The 16,105-nt window shown below is 52.1% G+C and overlaps 1 protein-coding gene across 1 annotated transcript in view; it reads left to right on the top strand.

Annotated features, from left to right (window-relative positions):
* The window catches only part of IGSF21 (immunoglobin superfamily, member 21), a 109,684-nt gene that overhangs the window by 10,090 nt on the left and 83,489 nt on the right, over nucleotides 1-16,105 (top strand). Inside the window, exon 2 of the mRNA XM_011993106.1 lies at nucleotides 10,223-10,344. Within this exon, the coding sequence (XP_011848496.1) occupies nucleotides 10,271-10,344 (74 nt within the window). The 5' untranslated portion in view covers nucleotides 10,223-10,270. The remainder of the gene's footprint in view (nucleotides 1-10,222; nucleotides 10,345-16,105) is intronic.

Consider the following 16,105-nt stretch of genomic DNA (forward strand, 5'->3'; position numbering starts at 1 on the left):
GTGGCGGTGGGCACCTGTAATCCCAGCTACTCGGGAGGCTGAGACAGGAGAATTCCTTGAACTCAGGAGACGGAGGTTGCAGTGAACTGACACGGTGCCACTGCACTCCAGCTTCGGCAACAGAGTGAGACTCCATCTAAAAAAAAAAAAAAAAAGAGTGGCTGTCATGGAGACACAGGTGGCTGAATAAGTCCCTCCTCCTTCCTCCTCAGCCCACTCCTTCCAGAATACAAGAGGGGAGGGTATTTGTTAAGCTGGGAAAGAGCCCCTGAGCCCCTCTCTTTAGGGGTGAGCCGTGTGACCCTGAACCCTGTCTCTAATGCTGGGATTTTCCAAGAGCATACTTGTCGGGAGGCAGGGAGGAGGCAGCAAGGAGCTGGACGTGATCACCTGTCTGAAGGAGGAACCTGAATGTCTCAGGTGCTGCAGCTGTTCAGCACTCAGTGGTGAACCTGGGCTTTTAGGGTCTGGATTCCAAGCATCTGGATTTGGGGGTGTGGTGGGAAGAGGATGTGCTTCAGAGCCCAGCGCCTGGCTCCCAGCCCTGCTGCCGCCTCCCTCTGTGAGCCTGGGCGTGCCCCTCCCCTCTTTGGGCCTTGGCTTTGCCTTCTGTAAGGTGAGAGCCCTAAATGGGACAGACAAGGGCGCTTCTACTCTGAATGACCTCCTAGGGCACCAAGGGTCCAGCAATTGATGGCCCCCTGGGAACGCTGTAAAGAAGCCCTGGTGAGAAGTGGTCCTGGGGGCTCAGGACAGTGTCTCCGGCTGTGGTTCCTGACCCCTGTCTCCAAATGACCCGATGAAGCTTGCTGAAAATGCAGAATAAGACTGCACTCAGGACTCACTGAATTTGAACCTCCAGGATGGGCTTCCGAGGAAACTGACATATTCAAATCCTACCCCGACTCTGGCCCAGGTGATCCCACTGTGCACTGAAGTTTGAGTGTCTGGCATCTATCTGAGGCCCTTTCTATTTCCCCTGCTTCCTATCTGCTAGTCCCTAAAGCATGAAGGGGGAGCAGGGTGCTGCACAGGAGGTGGAGAAGGAGGTCTCAGAGCTTCCATGCGTGTGTCTGATAGAGTTTGGGGGGCTCAGGTGGTTGGGTCATGACTATGGGCTTTGTGTTCGACTGGTGGGAGCCTGTCTGGGCATGGGACATGGCAAGGGAGTAGAGTTGGCATGACATCCCCCGCCCTGGTAGATACGACCTGACATTTGCCAGAAACTCATCCCCTTACACATACACACAAACACACACCCTTTCCCGGAGTGAGGAGCAGGGTATATAACTGCACTTACAGCTGTGGCTGCAGGCATTGTGCACGCACGACACCCGAGTCCACAAACAGGCACACAGCCCTGAAAATGCCTGCACACTCTCTCTTACACTCCCTGTAAGACCTCCTGGTCTTCCCTGTGCAGACATCTAGAACTACGCATGAACATTCTCATTATTACTTTGCCTTGCACACATACGTGCAGCCTCGTATGCAGCCTGGAAACACACCTATTTGTACAGTCATCTCTACTGACGCACGTCTGCACGCCCATACCCCATTGAACACAGGCTTCCTCGTTCACAGCAGGCTCACCCACGGGGGCTGGGGCCCCAGCTCACAGCAGTGGCACACACCTCCTCACACTTGCAGGAGCATCTGCCCACATGTGGGGTGTGGGGCCCACAAAGAAGCTGCAGCCGCTCTCCTCCCTGCCGCTCTCCCCCCAGCCCCCAGGCCCATCTCTGAGCTGCTGTCTGCCATCGCACGGTAACCAGATGAGACAGGCAATTTATGACACCAGCTGTCTCTGTCAAAACCGGATCTCCCACACACACCAGGGGAAGCCAATTACCTTGAGCCCAGCCCTGCCAGAAACCGGGGCCCACGAGGGAGAGCAGGGGCTGCCCAGAGAGGTGGGTGGCACCTGACTTGAGGATTTTCTGCCTCTTCTTGTCCTTGGGAATCTGGCGTCCTCTTCCCCCAGACCCCCTTGGGGAGGACACAGCCTGCCCTACCCTCTACGAGGCTGCTTCTCTGGCCCAGCTCCCAGGCCTAGGAACTGCAAGAGCCATTTCAGGGTGGAGAACAGGTGGGCAGGGAGGTTTAGGGGAAGAGTGGTCCAGGGTCGTTATGGCAACAAGAAAGGCAAGAACCCTGTGCCCCTCCCCTTACACAGCAGGCGGCCAGGCGGCTGCGTCATTCTCCCCGGCTTCCTCTCCGCCTTCATTCTCCTCACCTCTTCCCTCAACACCCCTGCCCTGGTCGTCCTCTCCCTAGAATAACTACTCCCTTTCTTGTCCCCCTGCCCAAAACCAAATCCAACTCTACTACCTGAGCCACTTCCTGTCTGGACTTTGGAATCAGACCCAGGTTCAAAGCTATCCACTTCACCACCTCCTAACTGGGAATCAGCGCAAATGGCATCCCTTCTCTGGCCATGACTTTTGCATAAAAAAAAAAAAAGAATTTCATTTCTATTAAAAAAATGTTGAACAAGGGTCTTCTAAGTACCAGACCCTGTTCTATAATCGGGGATGCAACATTGAACAAAATGAAGTCCCATCCTAGGCTTCAGGCTTCACTGGAGGAGTTGGAAAGCACATGTTTCAGAAATTTAAGAGGGATGAGTAAGTTTTCTCACTGTCCTCATCTGCTTTGTTTACAGCCATACTCCCAGCACCAAGCACAGCTCCTGAAAGGACCTCAAACAATAGACAAACTCACAAAGGCACCAGTGGACTCAAGCTCTAACCTGAGGTTGACTTGGTCTAGTGCCATCTTCGTGCCCAGTCTTGCAGGGAGTTTTCTAGGCATACTTTCTGAGTGGCTGGGATGGCGGCAGATCTGCTTAAGTGAACAGGGAGTCCGTTCCTTCCTTCACTGACTCATTGGTTCATTCCACAAATGCACATTGAGCATGTGCTACGTGCCAGCTCCCGTGCTAGGCTCCTGGGATCAAGTGAGATGAGCAAGGGACTCCCACGTGATAGTTGCATTTCAGAAGTTTCTAGATTTGCTCATCACCTCCCACAGTCTAGAAGCTGAGCAATAAATTCACACTAACAGCAATGTCCACTTGCCTTTGCATTTTACAAGATGCTTTTACATATGTTTGTTTCTTTTAGTATTTCTTACAATTCTGGGGCGTGAGTTTGATTAACATCCCTCACTTTACAGATGAGGAAACTGAGGCTTTGAGACAATCAGTGTCTCAAAATCAGTGACTTTTCTGAGAACCCAGAGCCAGGGAGGGAAGCACCCACAGTAGAACTGAGTCTCTTTCTAGCCCTCATTCATCTCTTGCATTATCTAACTTAAGGCCCTTTTCCCCATACTACCATGAAAGGTAGATATCGCCCCAGGCTGTTTACAGCCAGGGAACACCTCTTGCCCAGGCTGGGATTGGAAGCTGTGCTGGGCTGACACAAGATCCCAGGCGCCATCCGCTCCTCTCTATCTAAACAGTTCATTAAAACCCTCCTTGCAAACACTCTCACGCTGCCTGGACACGGAGACCTCAGCTGCTCCATTTCCAGGAGAGCAAATTCCTTCCCGGCTGGAGAGGAGTTGGGATAATGTAGGCAGGCAATTTAAACAGCTCCAGCAAAATACACCAGCAGTTTTCACTCTCTGCCACTATTACACTTTCCAGCCATGGCGGGATTGGCCCATAAGTGGGATATCAAGTTTATTACAGCTATTTCCAACCTGTAATTGGTTTTGTGGAACACATAGAGAAGGAGGTTGGGAAGGTGGGGGGAGGCGATATTTTCCCCCTTTCTTTTTTTTTCTTTTTCGGATGACGGCACCCAGGGACATGAGTGAGGCAGCCGAAGTTGGAGACTTATTTGTTTTTCAAATTAAAGAGCCAGGCCGGTAGGTGGACTTTCACACTGCTGGTTGGACTAAGTCCACCGGCCACGTTTTGATGACTCTACTTGTAAAGCAACCTAGCCTGGCTGCAGCCAGATTTGCTGGTTGGGGTCAGGGAGCAGCCGGGGCCCAGAGGTGGGGTCTGGCAGCTCTGGAGCATGAGAAACTGTGGTCTGTAGGCTGACTCTTCTAGAATCAGAACACTGTGGGCATTCAGGGTAGCGAAGAGTCCTCAGTTTCCTCATGGAACATTTAGGGAAACTGAGTCCCAGAGAGAAGAACAATGCAGAGACAACCTTTGGGACTTAGAACCTAGCTCTCTGCCTCTCAGAAACTTCTACACAGTGTAGCTGGTCATTTGGGGAATTCCTGGCTGAGATGCTCTCAGGATGGGTGAGAACAGAGACACCTGTTCTTAAGAACCTATGTTACAGCCTGCTGCCATCATTGCAGTCCACCTACCCTGACAAACCTCCCTACTTTGGACTTAAGAAAAAATACATAATAGCTAATATGATGGAGTACTTTCTGTTATGATGACATGAGTTGATGTTTGCAAGCAATATCTGGCACAGGGTAGGCGCAAATGCATGCCAGCTATTATTATTTCCATCACGTTACTACTACCACATGCCAAGCAATCCCCCGGGCTCTCTGTGTGTTCACTCTTATGCGCTGATATCTCACACACGTGCCTTACAGGGAGGCATCATCTTTCCCATTTTGCAGATGAGGAAACAGAGGCACACAGAACTGTCCGACATCACCCAGCAATCAACTGAGTGGCATAGCTGGGATCTGAATCCAGAGCTGTGTGACCCCAAAAGCCTCTGCACATTTTCCATATCCCCAGCCTCACAGTAGGTCTTCTGCTCTCTTCTTTGGGACTAATCCATGCTGACCAGTCAGCTCTGCTGTTTACTATTACAAGTATAACACCTGTGTGACCTTGGGCAGTTCACTTGCCTTTTTCTTGGCTGTGGTTCCTCTGTCTGCAAATGCGGATGATGACACACGTCTCTTGGTATAGTTCACTTATTCAGCAACCCTTCATATGCCGGGCACTGTGCTAGGCTCTGGGACACATGGCTCCTGGAGCTTACCGTCCTGAGATTCCAAGGAACAACGGAAGGGAGGGCTGGGGGACACTCAGCCTGTGTAGGCACTGATTAGGATGCAGATTCTTTTGCATAACTACATGCACAGCTTCTTCTGTCTGATCCAGGTGTACCCTTTGCAGGGTTAGGATGCTTTCCTGCACAGAATATCATTAATGCTGGGAGCTTTAAGAAAGAGAAACCCTGCTGGTTCCTTTTGGAGCCTCACATCGGGGGTGGTCTGAGGCCACTGTCCCACCTGGGCCAGACTACTCTTACCAGGGAGTCCCAGACAGATCAGGGTCCAGGCACAGCAGGCTGTCCCGGGGCCAGTCTATCGCAGAGCAGCAAGGGCCTTTTCCCTTTTCTTCATGGTATTCCCAGTGCCTGGCACATGGTAAGGTCTCAACTCATTCATTCACTCATTGATTCCTTCAGCAGATATTTATTGAGCAAGTGCCATTTGTTAAACTCTGGAAACAAAGCAATGAACAGGACAGATAAAGACCCCATATTCGGCCAGAAACAGTGGTTCACGCCTGTAATACCAGCACTTTGGGAGGCCGAGGTGGGCGGATCACGAGGTCAGGAGATCATGACTATCCTGGCTAACACGGTGAAACCCTATCTCTACTAAAAATACAAAAAAATTAGCCAGGTGTGGTGGCAGGTGCCTGTAGTCCCAACTACTTGGGAGGCTGAGGCAGGAGAATGGCGTCAACCTGGGAGACGGAGCTTGCAGTGAGCCAAGATTGTGCCACTATACTCCAGCCTGGGCGACAGAGCAAGACTCCATCTCAAAAACAAAAACAAAAACAAAAACAAAAAAAAATCACCCATTCTCATAGAGCTTATGTTCTAGGAGTAGCTCATATTCAAGGACCTGTTTGTTTGTTCAACAAAAGTCTGTTGAATATGCAGTGAATGAAATGATTCATTTCAGAAGTGCCTCTCGCTCTGGGGCCAGGCAAACCCACATATCCTCAGGGCTTGGCCTACCTTGTCTGCCCTGTCAGCTCTGCAGTTTTTGGTCTGCCCTGGCCTGGTGGTCCCTGCCCACTGGCACCATGGGAGCCTCTCAGAGCCCATGAGACCTGCCTGCCTCCAGGTACTCGCTCAGGGCATCCCTGCACTCTGTTCTGAAGCTGCTATGATGACTACTAGCAAATTCTCAGTCCCTGCTCTCTGCACCCCACTCCTTATAGACACAATCCAGCCTTCTGGCACCTCCCACCTGCCTCCCTATCTGGGTGTGGGCTCCCTTCTTTCATTTACTGAATTTCACATCCTCTGGCATTTTAGCAAGAGACAGTTTGCTCTCCAGCCCCATAGACAGAAAGAGGTCTGGAGGGTGGGGAGGGACACAGGAAAAGAGATGGTCCAGAAAAGCGTGAGTGCTCGTGAAAATACCCCATGAGTGAGCACTTCCCACCCACCAGGGACTCTACTAGGTTCATGTAATCCTCACAGGGAGGAGTGTTGCCTTATCCCCATTTCACAGATGAGGACACTGAGAGTAGGGGAGGTGAAATGACTTCTTCAAGAGCACAAAATTAGGAACCAAAATCAAACATTCAACTGGGGATGGAGGAAATCAGCCTTGCTTCATGCTCCAAAGCCTCCCATAGGCAGAAAGAGTCAGCCTAGGACCGAGCACTCCCTGAAAAAAGCCTACTTCCTCCAGGAAGCCTTCCATGATCACCCCTCCCTCCAAGGGGATTCTTGGCTCCTTCAGAAGCATCAAAACATCACTGGATAACACTTGGTAATTACCTGTTGCTGCTGCAGCCATTATCTTACTGACTCTGGAACCTCAGCTAATTGTGGACTGTGTACCTCTTGTGAATAAGGTCATAATGGACTGCGACCGTGTCTGAAATGTATTTCCTTCTCTGCCGTGAGGCTGCAACTGCCCTTGTATGTCTCAGGTGTGGAGAAATGTTTCTAGAATTAAAGGCGAGGTATCTTCCAGCACACCCACCACACCTTCTGTCCACAGCATGTACTAATCCTGACTCCCACCTGGCCTCTTTCTTGGGCCCTCTAACCACCAAGAACCACAGAATAACATCCTTGCAAATAGCTGCTCGCCCGCTGGCCCGGGACCTGAGCGTGTCTGAGTCTCCCATTTCCTTTACCTTCCGGGAGGCTGAGGGAGGAGGGAGTGTGTACCACAGAGAGCTGGGACAGTGGGGCCTGCCCTCCAGATCCCTCATGCTGCAGCGGAGATAAGCACTTGTCTCCAGCTGCCTGAAGCAGGTTTCACAGAAGCAGTTATTTACTCCTCCGGCTGACAGTGAGGCGCCAGACACAGCCCCAGAGAAACAGATGTAAATAAAACCAAAGGAAAACTAGGCTCGTCCTTGAAACTCCCCTGTCCCTCGGCCTGAAACAGCGATTTACGACTCGGATAATTCTTCAGCGCTTTATCTGGGGTGTGTGGGTGTGTGTGTGGACGTGTGGGGTGCGGGTGTATTTTCCTAGTAATAAAACCCTCAGTCTCGGCGAATAAATTTGAGGAGACAGTTTTACTGACAGATTTTTTTCTCTTTTGTGTAATAAAAAAAATGGAGTGAAATTTGAGATTGGGACGATAAGGGCTGCCGCATTTTAGGAGGAGATAAAAAAGCAGTACCTGAAGAGAGGCGAGGCCAGAAGACGGGCTGCCAGTTAAACGGGCAGGATGCCTTCTGCTGTATGACTTTGGGAGAAAAATCCTCACACCTCCACTGAGATTCTGACATCCTTTCTCCTAATGAGCCCGGCCACCAGGGGTGGAAAGGAACATTGAGAGGCATTCAGTTCACTCTCAGCCTCTTCTAGCCTGGTGCAATGGGATGTGAACTCTGGTCTGGAAGCCAGACACTTGTCAGGAACCTAGTGTGGGGCCTCAGCTGACTCATTTTCCCTCTCCAAGCCTCAGTTTCTTTACCTGCAACATGGGAACATTCTGTCTATTCAGCTCTGTTCCCAGGGACCTGGTACGGCCACACAATGCGATGGGCTTAAAGCTGGGTTTCTCCACCTGGGCACTGTTGACATTTGGGGGCCAGATAATTCTTGGGAGGTGGGCAGGGGGCGGTCCTGGATATTGTGAGATCATCAGCAGCTTCCTAGCCTCTACCGGCTACACAAGAGTACCAAACCACACCTCTCCTCCCCAGTCGTGACAACCAAAAATGTCTCCTGAGCTTGCCATATGTCCCCTGGTGAGCAAAATCACCCCCCCAAGTGAAAAGACCCTGCTTTAAAGGTACTTTGGTGGCTCTATAGAAGTCAAATGGGAGAGGCGGGGATGGGAAGGGGGTGCATGGAGAACGAGGAGTCCCTGGAGGGTCTTGGCCCCCACCCCAGGCTGGGACATCGGGAGGTGGGGAGATGGAAGCTCTAATCCCAAGTACAGCCAACTCTCTTTTCCAGCCCATGCCAAGCTGGACACAGTCAGCTCAGGGACATTTTTCTGGGTGATGACAGTGGACGCAGAGTCAAGCTGTGGTTGGTTAGGGGTGGGCATCTTTCTTGGGGTGAGTGCAAACATGGATCCCAAGAGGAGAGGAGAATCCTCCTGTCCCCTTCCTCCTCATCTTCCTCTACTCTCATGGTTCCAGTTCAGAAGCTGGGCCTGTGGTGCAGAAGCGGCCAGGTGAGAGGAAGTGGTCCTCTGTCTCCCCTCTGCACATGGTCAGAAAGTGCCACGCCCTCAGAAGGGAAGAAAGTGACACTTGTGCATGTCGCTAAGTCCCAACAGAGACAGGAGGGTTGTGGGATTATGGAGGGGTAAGGAGAAGCCGTGGCCCTGGGAAGTCTCACTGCCGCTTCCTCTCAGGGTTCCAGAGCCTGAGAAGGCCTTCTCATGGTTCTAACCATCCCCGGTCCTCACAGAGGCCACCTTACTCTTTACAAAGCTTGCAGTCTACGGAAAGTGACCGGTACAGATGTAGCCTGTGTCTGCACACAGCTGGTGCTCAACCAATGCTGGCCAGATGCATGGAGTCTCTCCTAAACCAGTAGCAACACCACCTAGGCCACAGAGATGTGGTCCAGGTCAGCTTGGGTACCTATGTGCTGAGAGGAGCCCAGCTGTGTCCAGGGCCAGTACTCCCAGGCAGGGGACAGGGGGACAGATTCACACTCCAATCCTCATCTTTTTACCTGGGGAAGTTGCTTTCAGCATCCCCCCAGCCCAGCCCCTTGGAGACACCCGTCCCTAGCCACCCCTCTCCCAGCCCCCCTCCCCGCTGCCTCCACCACGCAGAGCCGCAGGGAGCTAATTCCACTTCTCGAGGCCCAGGCATGAGGCCTCCCCATTGCAGGCTGTTAGCGTGGAGCCCAGCTGAGCTGCGAGAGGCTGCAAGCTCCCAGTCTATAATAGAGTTGCTGAGACAAGCGGAAAACTGCAGCCGAGTAAACAGATAAATAATTGAAACAGTGACAACACATACCTTGCTGCTTTGTGGAGTAACACTTTCATTAGCTGGAGGCAGCGCAGATGTGGGGAGGCGGGCGGGCGGCAGCTGAGGGCACGGGACGCTTGGGTTCGCTTTCCATCAGCCGTGAACAGCGGGAGAGCCCGGCAGCCTTGGGCTTCCAGCGCTGGCTTCATCACCACCTCCCTTCCTTCTCCCACTTCCGCATTTTTAGGTGAAATGGGGACTTCATGTCCTCCCTCCTGGCCCAGCCCAAGAGGAGGGCAACTGCCCCACGCTGTCCCCTTCTGCATCACCCATGCCAAGATGTTGGATTCCTGGCCTCCTCCCGGGCTCCCTGCCTCTAGTCTTGCCCCTTTCGATTCGTCCTCAATCTGTAGCCAGTGGAGCTTGTAAATCAAATCTAAGCCTGGGCCCGGGGACCACTGCCTTCAGGAGAAGCTGAGCTCCTTTGCGGTGGAGACTCTTCATGATCTGGCCCACATTTTTCTTCACAGCCTCTTCTCATCCCACTTCCTTTCTGCTCCAGGTGCTGCGAAGGCAGCAAGCTTCCCCTGAGCACACACTGCTCTTTTCTGCCGCAGGGCCTTTGCTGTTTCCTCTGCCTGGAAAACTCCCACCTGTTGCCAGGCTGGCTCCTACTCTTCCTTCAGGAGGCAACTTAAACATCACTGCTTCCAGGAAGCCCTCGGTGATTACCTTATTCTCAGGATGGGGCTGTCCTTCTTCTGAGCTTCCTGCCTGCATCTTCTCAGTGTCCTGGGGAAAGGGGTGACCAGGGCTGGCTGAGCACTCACAGGTGGCTATCTCTGTGTTCTGTGGCAGGTGACGGATGGCGGCACCATCAAGCAGAAGATCTTTACCTTTGACGCCATGTTCTCCACCAACTACTCACACATGGAGAACTACCGTAAGCGAGAGGACCTGGTGTACCAGTCCACTGTGAGGTGAGGGCCTGTGGTGGCGGGGGGACAGCGGGGGAAGGGAGGAGGGATGCAGAGTGGAGCAGAGGGCAGTTCTCCAGCCGTTTCACATCAATCGCTTGGTGCTCTTGGGCTTGGAAGGCAGAACCGGGGGCTCCCCTTGTGGAAGTGGGACTCATTCCCTGGAGGGACATCCCCTGGAGGGAAGAGGCAGGAGAGGGCCAGGCCAGCTCCTCTGCCAGCTCCTCCAACAGTCCTGGAAGGTGGTTTTCCAAACTCCATTTATTTCCAGTTGAGATACTGAGGCCCAAAGAGGGTAAGCAATGAGCCTAAAGTCACACAGGCAGCAATGAGACCGCTGGGCGGTGAGGCAGTTCTGCCTGGCTTGGAAGCTCATACAACATGTTCTACTGTTTCTTGTGGGTTCCAAGGCCATAAGGGCCAAAGCTTAAGAGAGAATGACCCCAAGCAACTGGACTCCCAGGTCAAAAGCAGCAGAGTGGGGAGAAGCAGTGCTCAAGTCAGAGATGCTTGATTTTCCTACTCCATCCCTCTTTTCCAGAAGGTGGGGCGGCAGAATCAAGCCGACTCCATCTCCTTCTACAGCCTGCTATTTCCTATGTGTGTGGCTCCACCTCCTTCCCACAAACTCCCCACAAGATCCTAGTCCTGTTTTATTCCTTTGACACTTAACACACGCTGGTCCCTCTTCTCAAAGGGCCTTTCTCCCTTTGGTCATCTGGTAAACTCCTCATCAGCCTTCAGAACCCCACTCAAGCAATTCCACCCATGGGACCCCTCACCTCAGCTGAACCGATCCCCCAAAGCTGGTTGGCTGCAACTGCCCCAGTCCCCACCCCTCCTCAGAGGGAATCTCACTGCGTTCAGGAAGAGTGCACAGCTTCGCACATACACACTCTTCCACGCCACACCGCCAAATGCTTTGCCAGGTGCCCAGCCTGAAAGTAGTGGTCTGCTCCAAAGCTGGAGGGGGACAGTGCTGCATTGGGCACCCTGAGGGGGACTGCAGCCAGCAAGCCCACATGACGTGCACCGTGGCACCATGCTATGTGGATGTCCCAGCTAGTGCCTGGTGCTGTGCTGTCTTTAGACTCTGAGCCTGGAGGAAGGGGAGGCCCTACTCTCCAGCGTGGGCTGTGGGTCTCTCTGTGAACGTGAGCTCCAGGAGGACAAGGGACATGCTCCTCCTTCACTTTGCATCCCCAACTCTCAGCCCAGGGCCTGGCACACAGTGGGTGCATAATGAAATTTGCAAAATGAGTGGACAGCTCAGGCTATGCTCCTCGGCCCTTCAGGCCTATTTTCTATTGGGTAAAATTAGAAAATGGGATGAGAAGATTGTAAAGGGTGAGTCCAGCCCCGCACCGAGAACCTGGCCCAGGCATCCTCCTCTGCCTGCTTTTGTGAAAATGGGAAGGTGAGTGTGCTCCCCAGGCAGCCCGGCTGGTCCTCCTCCTCTCCGAGCTCTGTGCCAGGACCATGCTGACAATGTGGACGTGAAGGTGTGTGAAGAGGTGTGTGAACAGTCACACAAACTCCTTCATCCATCTAGTTGTGATTTCTCCTGAACCTGCTTCCAAAAAGAAATTATGGTTCCTTAAAATATTAAAGCACACCTAAAACAAGCCAGTTACGATCAAGATGAAAAAGGAGATAAAAACTCATTTTGGAGAAAATAGCTATTCTGGAAACCACAGATGGTTTTGTAGTAAGTGAACTCCCAAATAATCTCCACGATTCCCAGAAACCTAATGCCACCCAGCCCACCCCTGCCGGTCACCGTGTCTCTGAGAATTCCTTCCTCACCAAGCCACCTACTGCCACCAGCATGGCCTCTAGGACTCCTTGGTTCTGATTTCTAGCTAAGAAAGAAATCCAGGGACCATCTAGAATATTCTTGAGCCCCACCCTCTCCTGCTCCCTGGAGCCTCAAGGGCAAGCCCTGCTACCAGAAGACCCAGATGCAAATCCCAGCTCAGTCTCTGCCTACTGAATGACCGGGGACGAGAGCCTTAACCTCTCTCTCTCTGCTTCCGGTTCTTTGCCTGTGAAGCAGGCTTGACATGACTGGCTTTGTACAATTGCTGTGGAATTTCAGTGAAATTTACGTCCAACAGCCTGAGTTCAAATCCTGCCTCTTCCACCTCCTGGCATTAGTTAAATCTGGGGCTGGTAACCCCACAATTGAGTTTCCTGACCTCCAAAGGAACATGACAGCACTAAGAGGCTAGCTGCAGCTTGTGAGGTGCTAACGGGTGCATTCAGGTGAAGTGCTGGTGTCCGGTCTCTAAGTGGTACATGTTTGCTGCCATTGCCTAGAACAATCTCTCCTTCTCCCATCATAAAACAAACAAACAAATTAAAAAACTCACCTTTTTACAAATCTCATAAAGCCTCCTTTTATGCACCCTTTCTGTTTTGATCTGCACAAACAACCCCTGAATGCAGACAGGTGTTACTATTATTAATCATTTTCTCTAGCCCTGTTCTTACTACGGAAGAGGTCGAAGTTCAGCAAGGCCCAACAGTCTCCCTCTGGAATGACATGAACTTGACCAGATCCCTTGTTTTTCAGTTGTGGAAGCCGAGGCCCAGAGAGGGAATGAGACTTGCCTGAGGTCACACAGTGGCACTGACTTAAGCCTGATCTTAGGAGCCAGTGCTCTTTCCTTTCCTACATGGGAACCAGTCTCCCCCACCTTCTCCCTGAACCTTGGTGACAGGGGTGGCCTCCCAATCAGAGAGCACCCCAGGGAGCTGAGCCGTCCTGTTTGTTGATTACCAAGGGTGAGGGAAGGAAGGAGCAGAACCTCTGGAACCTAAGAGGATCACGGAGGATTGTCGGGCCCTCCCAGCCAGCCATGCTAGGGGCCACTGCCTCTCTAGGCTGCAGAGCCCCGTCAGGGCTGGGGGCGGGCGCGGGACTCCGCATTTACATATAAATGAAGATATTTACAAATTAATGCATCTCAACAAGAGAGAGTCCCAGCTCCACAGCTGTCTGAGCCGGTTCCTCTTCTGCTGGGGAAAGTGGGGAGAGAATGAGGCTGAGAAGATTACCAAGAATTGGCTGAGAGCAATTTCCCGGGTAGCCTAGAGGAGCCCCAGGGGCTCCTGGTGCTTTTTGTCCCACTGAGGGGGCCCTGGAGGGATGGAAGTCGGGTGGATCATCAGGACTTCTGCCCCCACGGGTGCAGGTGTGTATCCCCAGTTGTATGACCTTGGACAGATCATTGCCTCTCTGAGCATCCCAGAGGCCCATCTATCAAATGCCTTTCTAGGTCTTAGCCCCAGAGCCCAGAACTCCCAGGTTGGAATTGACAAGAATGTATTCCCTCCAAGGCTATTTAGTTGAGCACCTACTAGGACCCTGGCTTGGTGGAAGGTGCCCAGGGATACAGGGGGGAATGAGAAAAGCACGGCTTTGCAATCTAGTGGGGGAGACACGGCAAAATGTAGATGAATACATCATTCCATATTCTGCAAAGAAGTGATTCTAAACCGTGGGCATGCAATGAAGGGGCAGGTGGGGTGCAGTGCCGAGAAGGAATGAGATGCTGGGTGCCATTTAGATGGGGGTCAGGCAGGGCCTCCGAGGAAGGTGGCACTTGGGTGGAGACCTGAGGGCAGGAAGGAGCCCTCTGTGAAAGGGAGGAGGCAGATGCTGCCAATGGTTATTCCACCATGCCCACATCCTCTTACCCCTCGCTCTTCCTGGCAGTGCCAGCATCCTTGACGCTTACCCAGGGCTTTCTCAGGTCACTGGAGCCCACTCAGCCTGCACATGAGGCAGGTGAGAAGTGCTGGGGAGTTGACACCACCCGGGAGCAGCCTTGACCAATGACTATTTATTGGATGCATACCCAGCCTCCTCGTCCCTCTAGGGGGACGGTTCAGATGCATGCTCAGGAGGACAAAGTACCTGCTCCTTCTTCACCTCGCATACCCAGCTCTCAGCCCAGGGCCTGGCACACAGCGGGTGCATAATGAAATGTGCAATATGAGTGGGCAGTTCTGGGTATGCTCCTTGGCCCCTTGGGGGTGTTTCCTAATGGGTAAAATCAGAAAATGGGATAAGAAGGAGGGACATTGAGACACTCTGAGAAGAATGCTGTCTAATCTCTCGGAGTTTCTCAGTGCCCCCTAGAATGACCTTGAGAATGCACCCGTGTTGACTTCCTTCCCTTCTAGCTCATTCTACCAGCTTCCTGGGACCCCTTCTCACATAAACCCCTTGCTCCCAAATCCTTGTTTCAAGGTCTACTCTTCATTCCACCCTTCTAGGTTCTTGGCGGGGCCCCCTGTAGCAAAAGACGAATTCACAAGACAAAAGGATACAGGTCTAGTTCGTATACGTTTTAGGCGACACGGGAGATTTTATAAGGAAATGAAGACCCACAGAAGTGGTTCGAGCTGAGCGTTTTTTGCTGCGTTGGATGAAGGATGGGGAGTCCTACCTCAGATAGAAGGGTCTGAGCTAAGGGCAGTAAGCTGGGGACACTCAGCAGGGTGGTTTGTTCAGATCCCTCGGAAGTGAAGATGCTTCCTTCCTCCAGGTACAGAGAGGGAACCTCTCACGTGAAGGTCTTGTGACCTCCTTCAGGGAAAGGTCAGAGTCCTTCTTGCGCCTGCCATTTCTCAAATTCCATCTGCTTAAAATATTCAATATACCAAGGTGCCATATTTGAGGTGGCGTGTCCTGAACCCCCTCCCCATGGAATGCGGCCATCAAAGAGGCCAGCTGTGACCTCCTTGGAGGTCCGGGTGAATCATAGCAAGGCTTCAACCACTCTGTCCACACAAATACTGTGTCTTCCATTTCCGGAAGCACCCTGAGGCCCTTGTCCCACTTGATCTGCTCAGGAAGCGATGAGGAGCACCGGACAGATTTCACTGGCCTTAATTCACTGGTGCAGGAAATCTAGACTCGAGGGGCTCAGTGTACTCCTGCCCCTGATCTGGCATTGCAGGTTCCTCCAACACCTTGGCCAACTCTCTTTGCCAACAAGGTCCTACTTGTCCTTTCAAGTTCAGCTTAAATGTTGCTTCCTCTAGGAAGTCAACCCTGACTGCTCAAGCTCACAGCCTGGTGCTGTGTCTTCAGAGTCTGCACCACCCCCGCCCCCCACTAGACTGGAAGCCCCGTGAGGACAGGGACTAGGTCTGATGTTTTCACCACCATCCTCTCCCCAACCCCCAGTACAGCACCCCAACCCTGGGCACGTGGTAGATGATTTGTAAATATCTACCATGGGGTAGTGAATGAGTTCGTGGTGAACATGGTGGTGGAGTGCTTTCATTGCAACACTTGCTGCTGCTGGCAGATGAACGAGCCACCTTAGGAAAGGAACATCCAGTCCCCCATTCCTTCCCCTAACACTCACATCATTCATTCATCACAAAGGAATTGAGTAGTTGCCGTATATTAGGGACGATGATGGAGATAGAGTGGTGAACAAGACATAATCAGACCTGCTCTCGGAAGGTTTCTGATCTAGTGGGTGAGGAGAGACACACTACAAAAATGCCTTTAAAATAACCAGGAAAAATAGTTACAATGTGTGATGAGTGTGGTGAAGGGAATAAAGTACAACTGTCCCCTGGGATCCGTGGGGGGATTGGTTCCAGGACATGCCCAAGCAGATAGCACAATCCTAGGATTCTCAAGTCCCACATATAAAATGGCACAGTATTTGCACATCACCTACGCACATCTGCCTAGACCCTTTAAAGCATCTCTAGATCACTTATAATACTTACTATC

This window comes from Mandrillus leucophaeus, unplaced genomic scaffold, assembly GCF_000951045.1.
Source record: "Mandrillus leucophaeus isolate KB7577 unplaced genomic scaffold, Mleu.le_1.0 Scaffold426, whole genome shotgun sequence".
NCBI lineage: Eukaryota > Metazoa > Chordata > Mammalia > Primates > Cercopithecidae > Mandrillus > Mandrillus leucophaeus.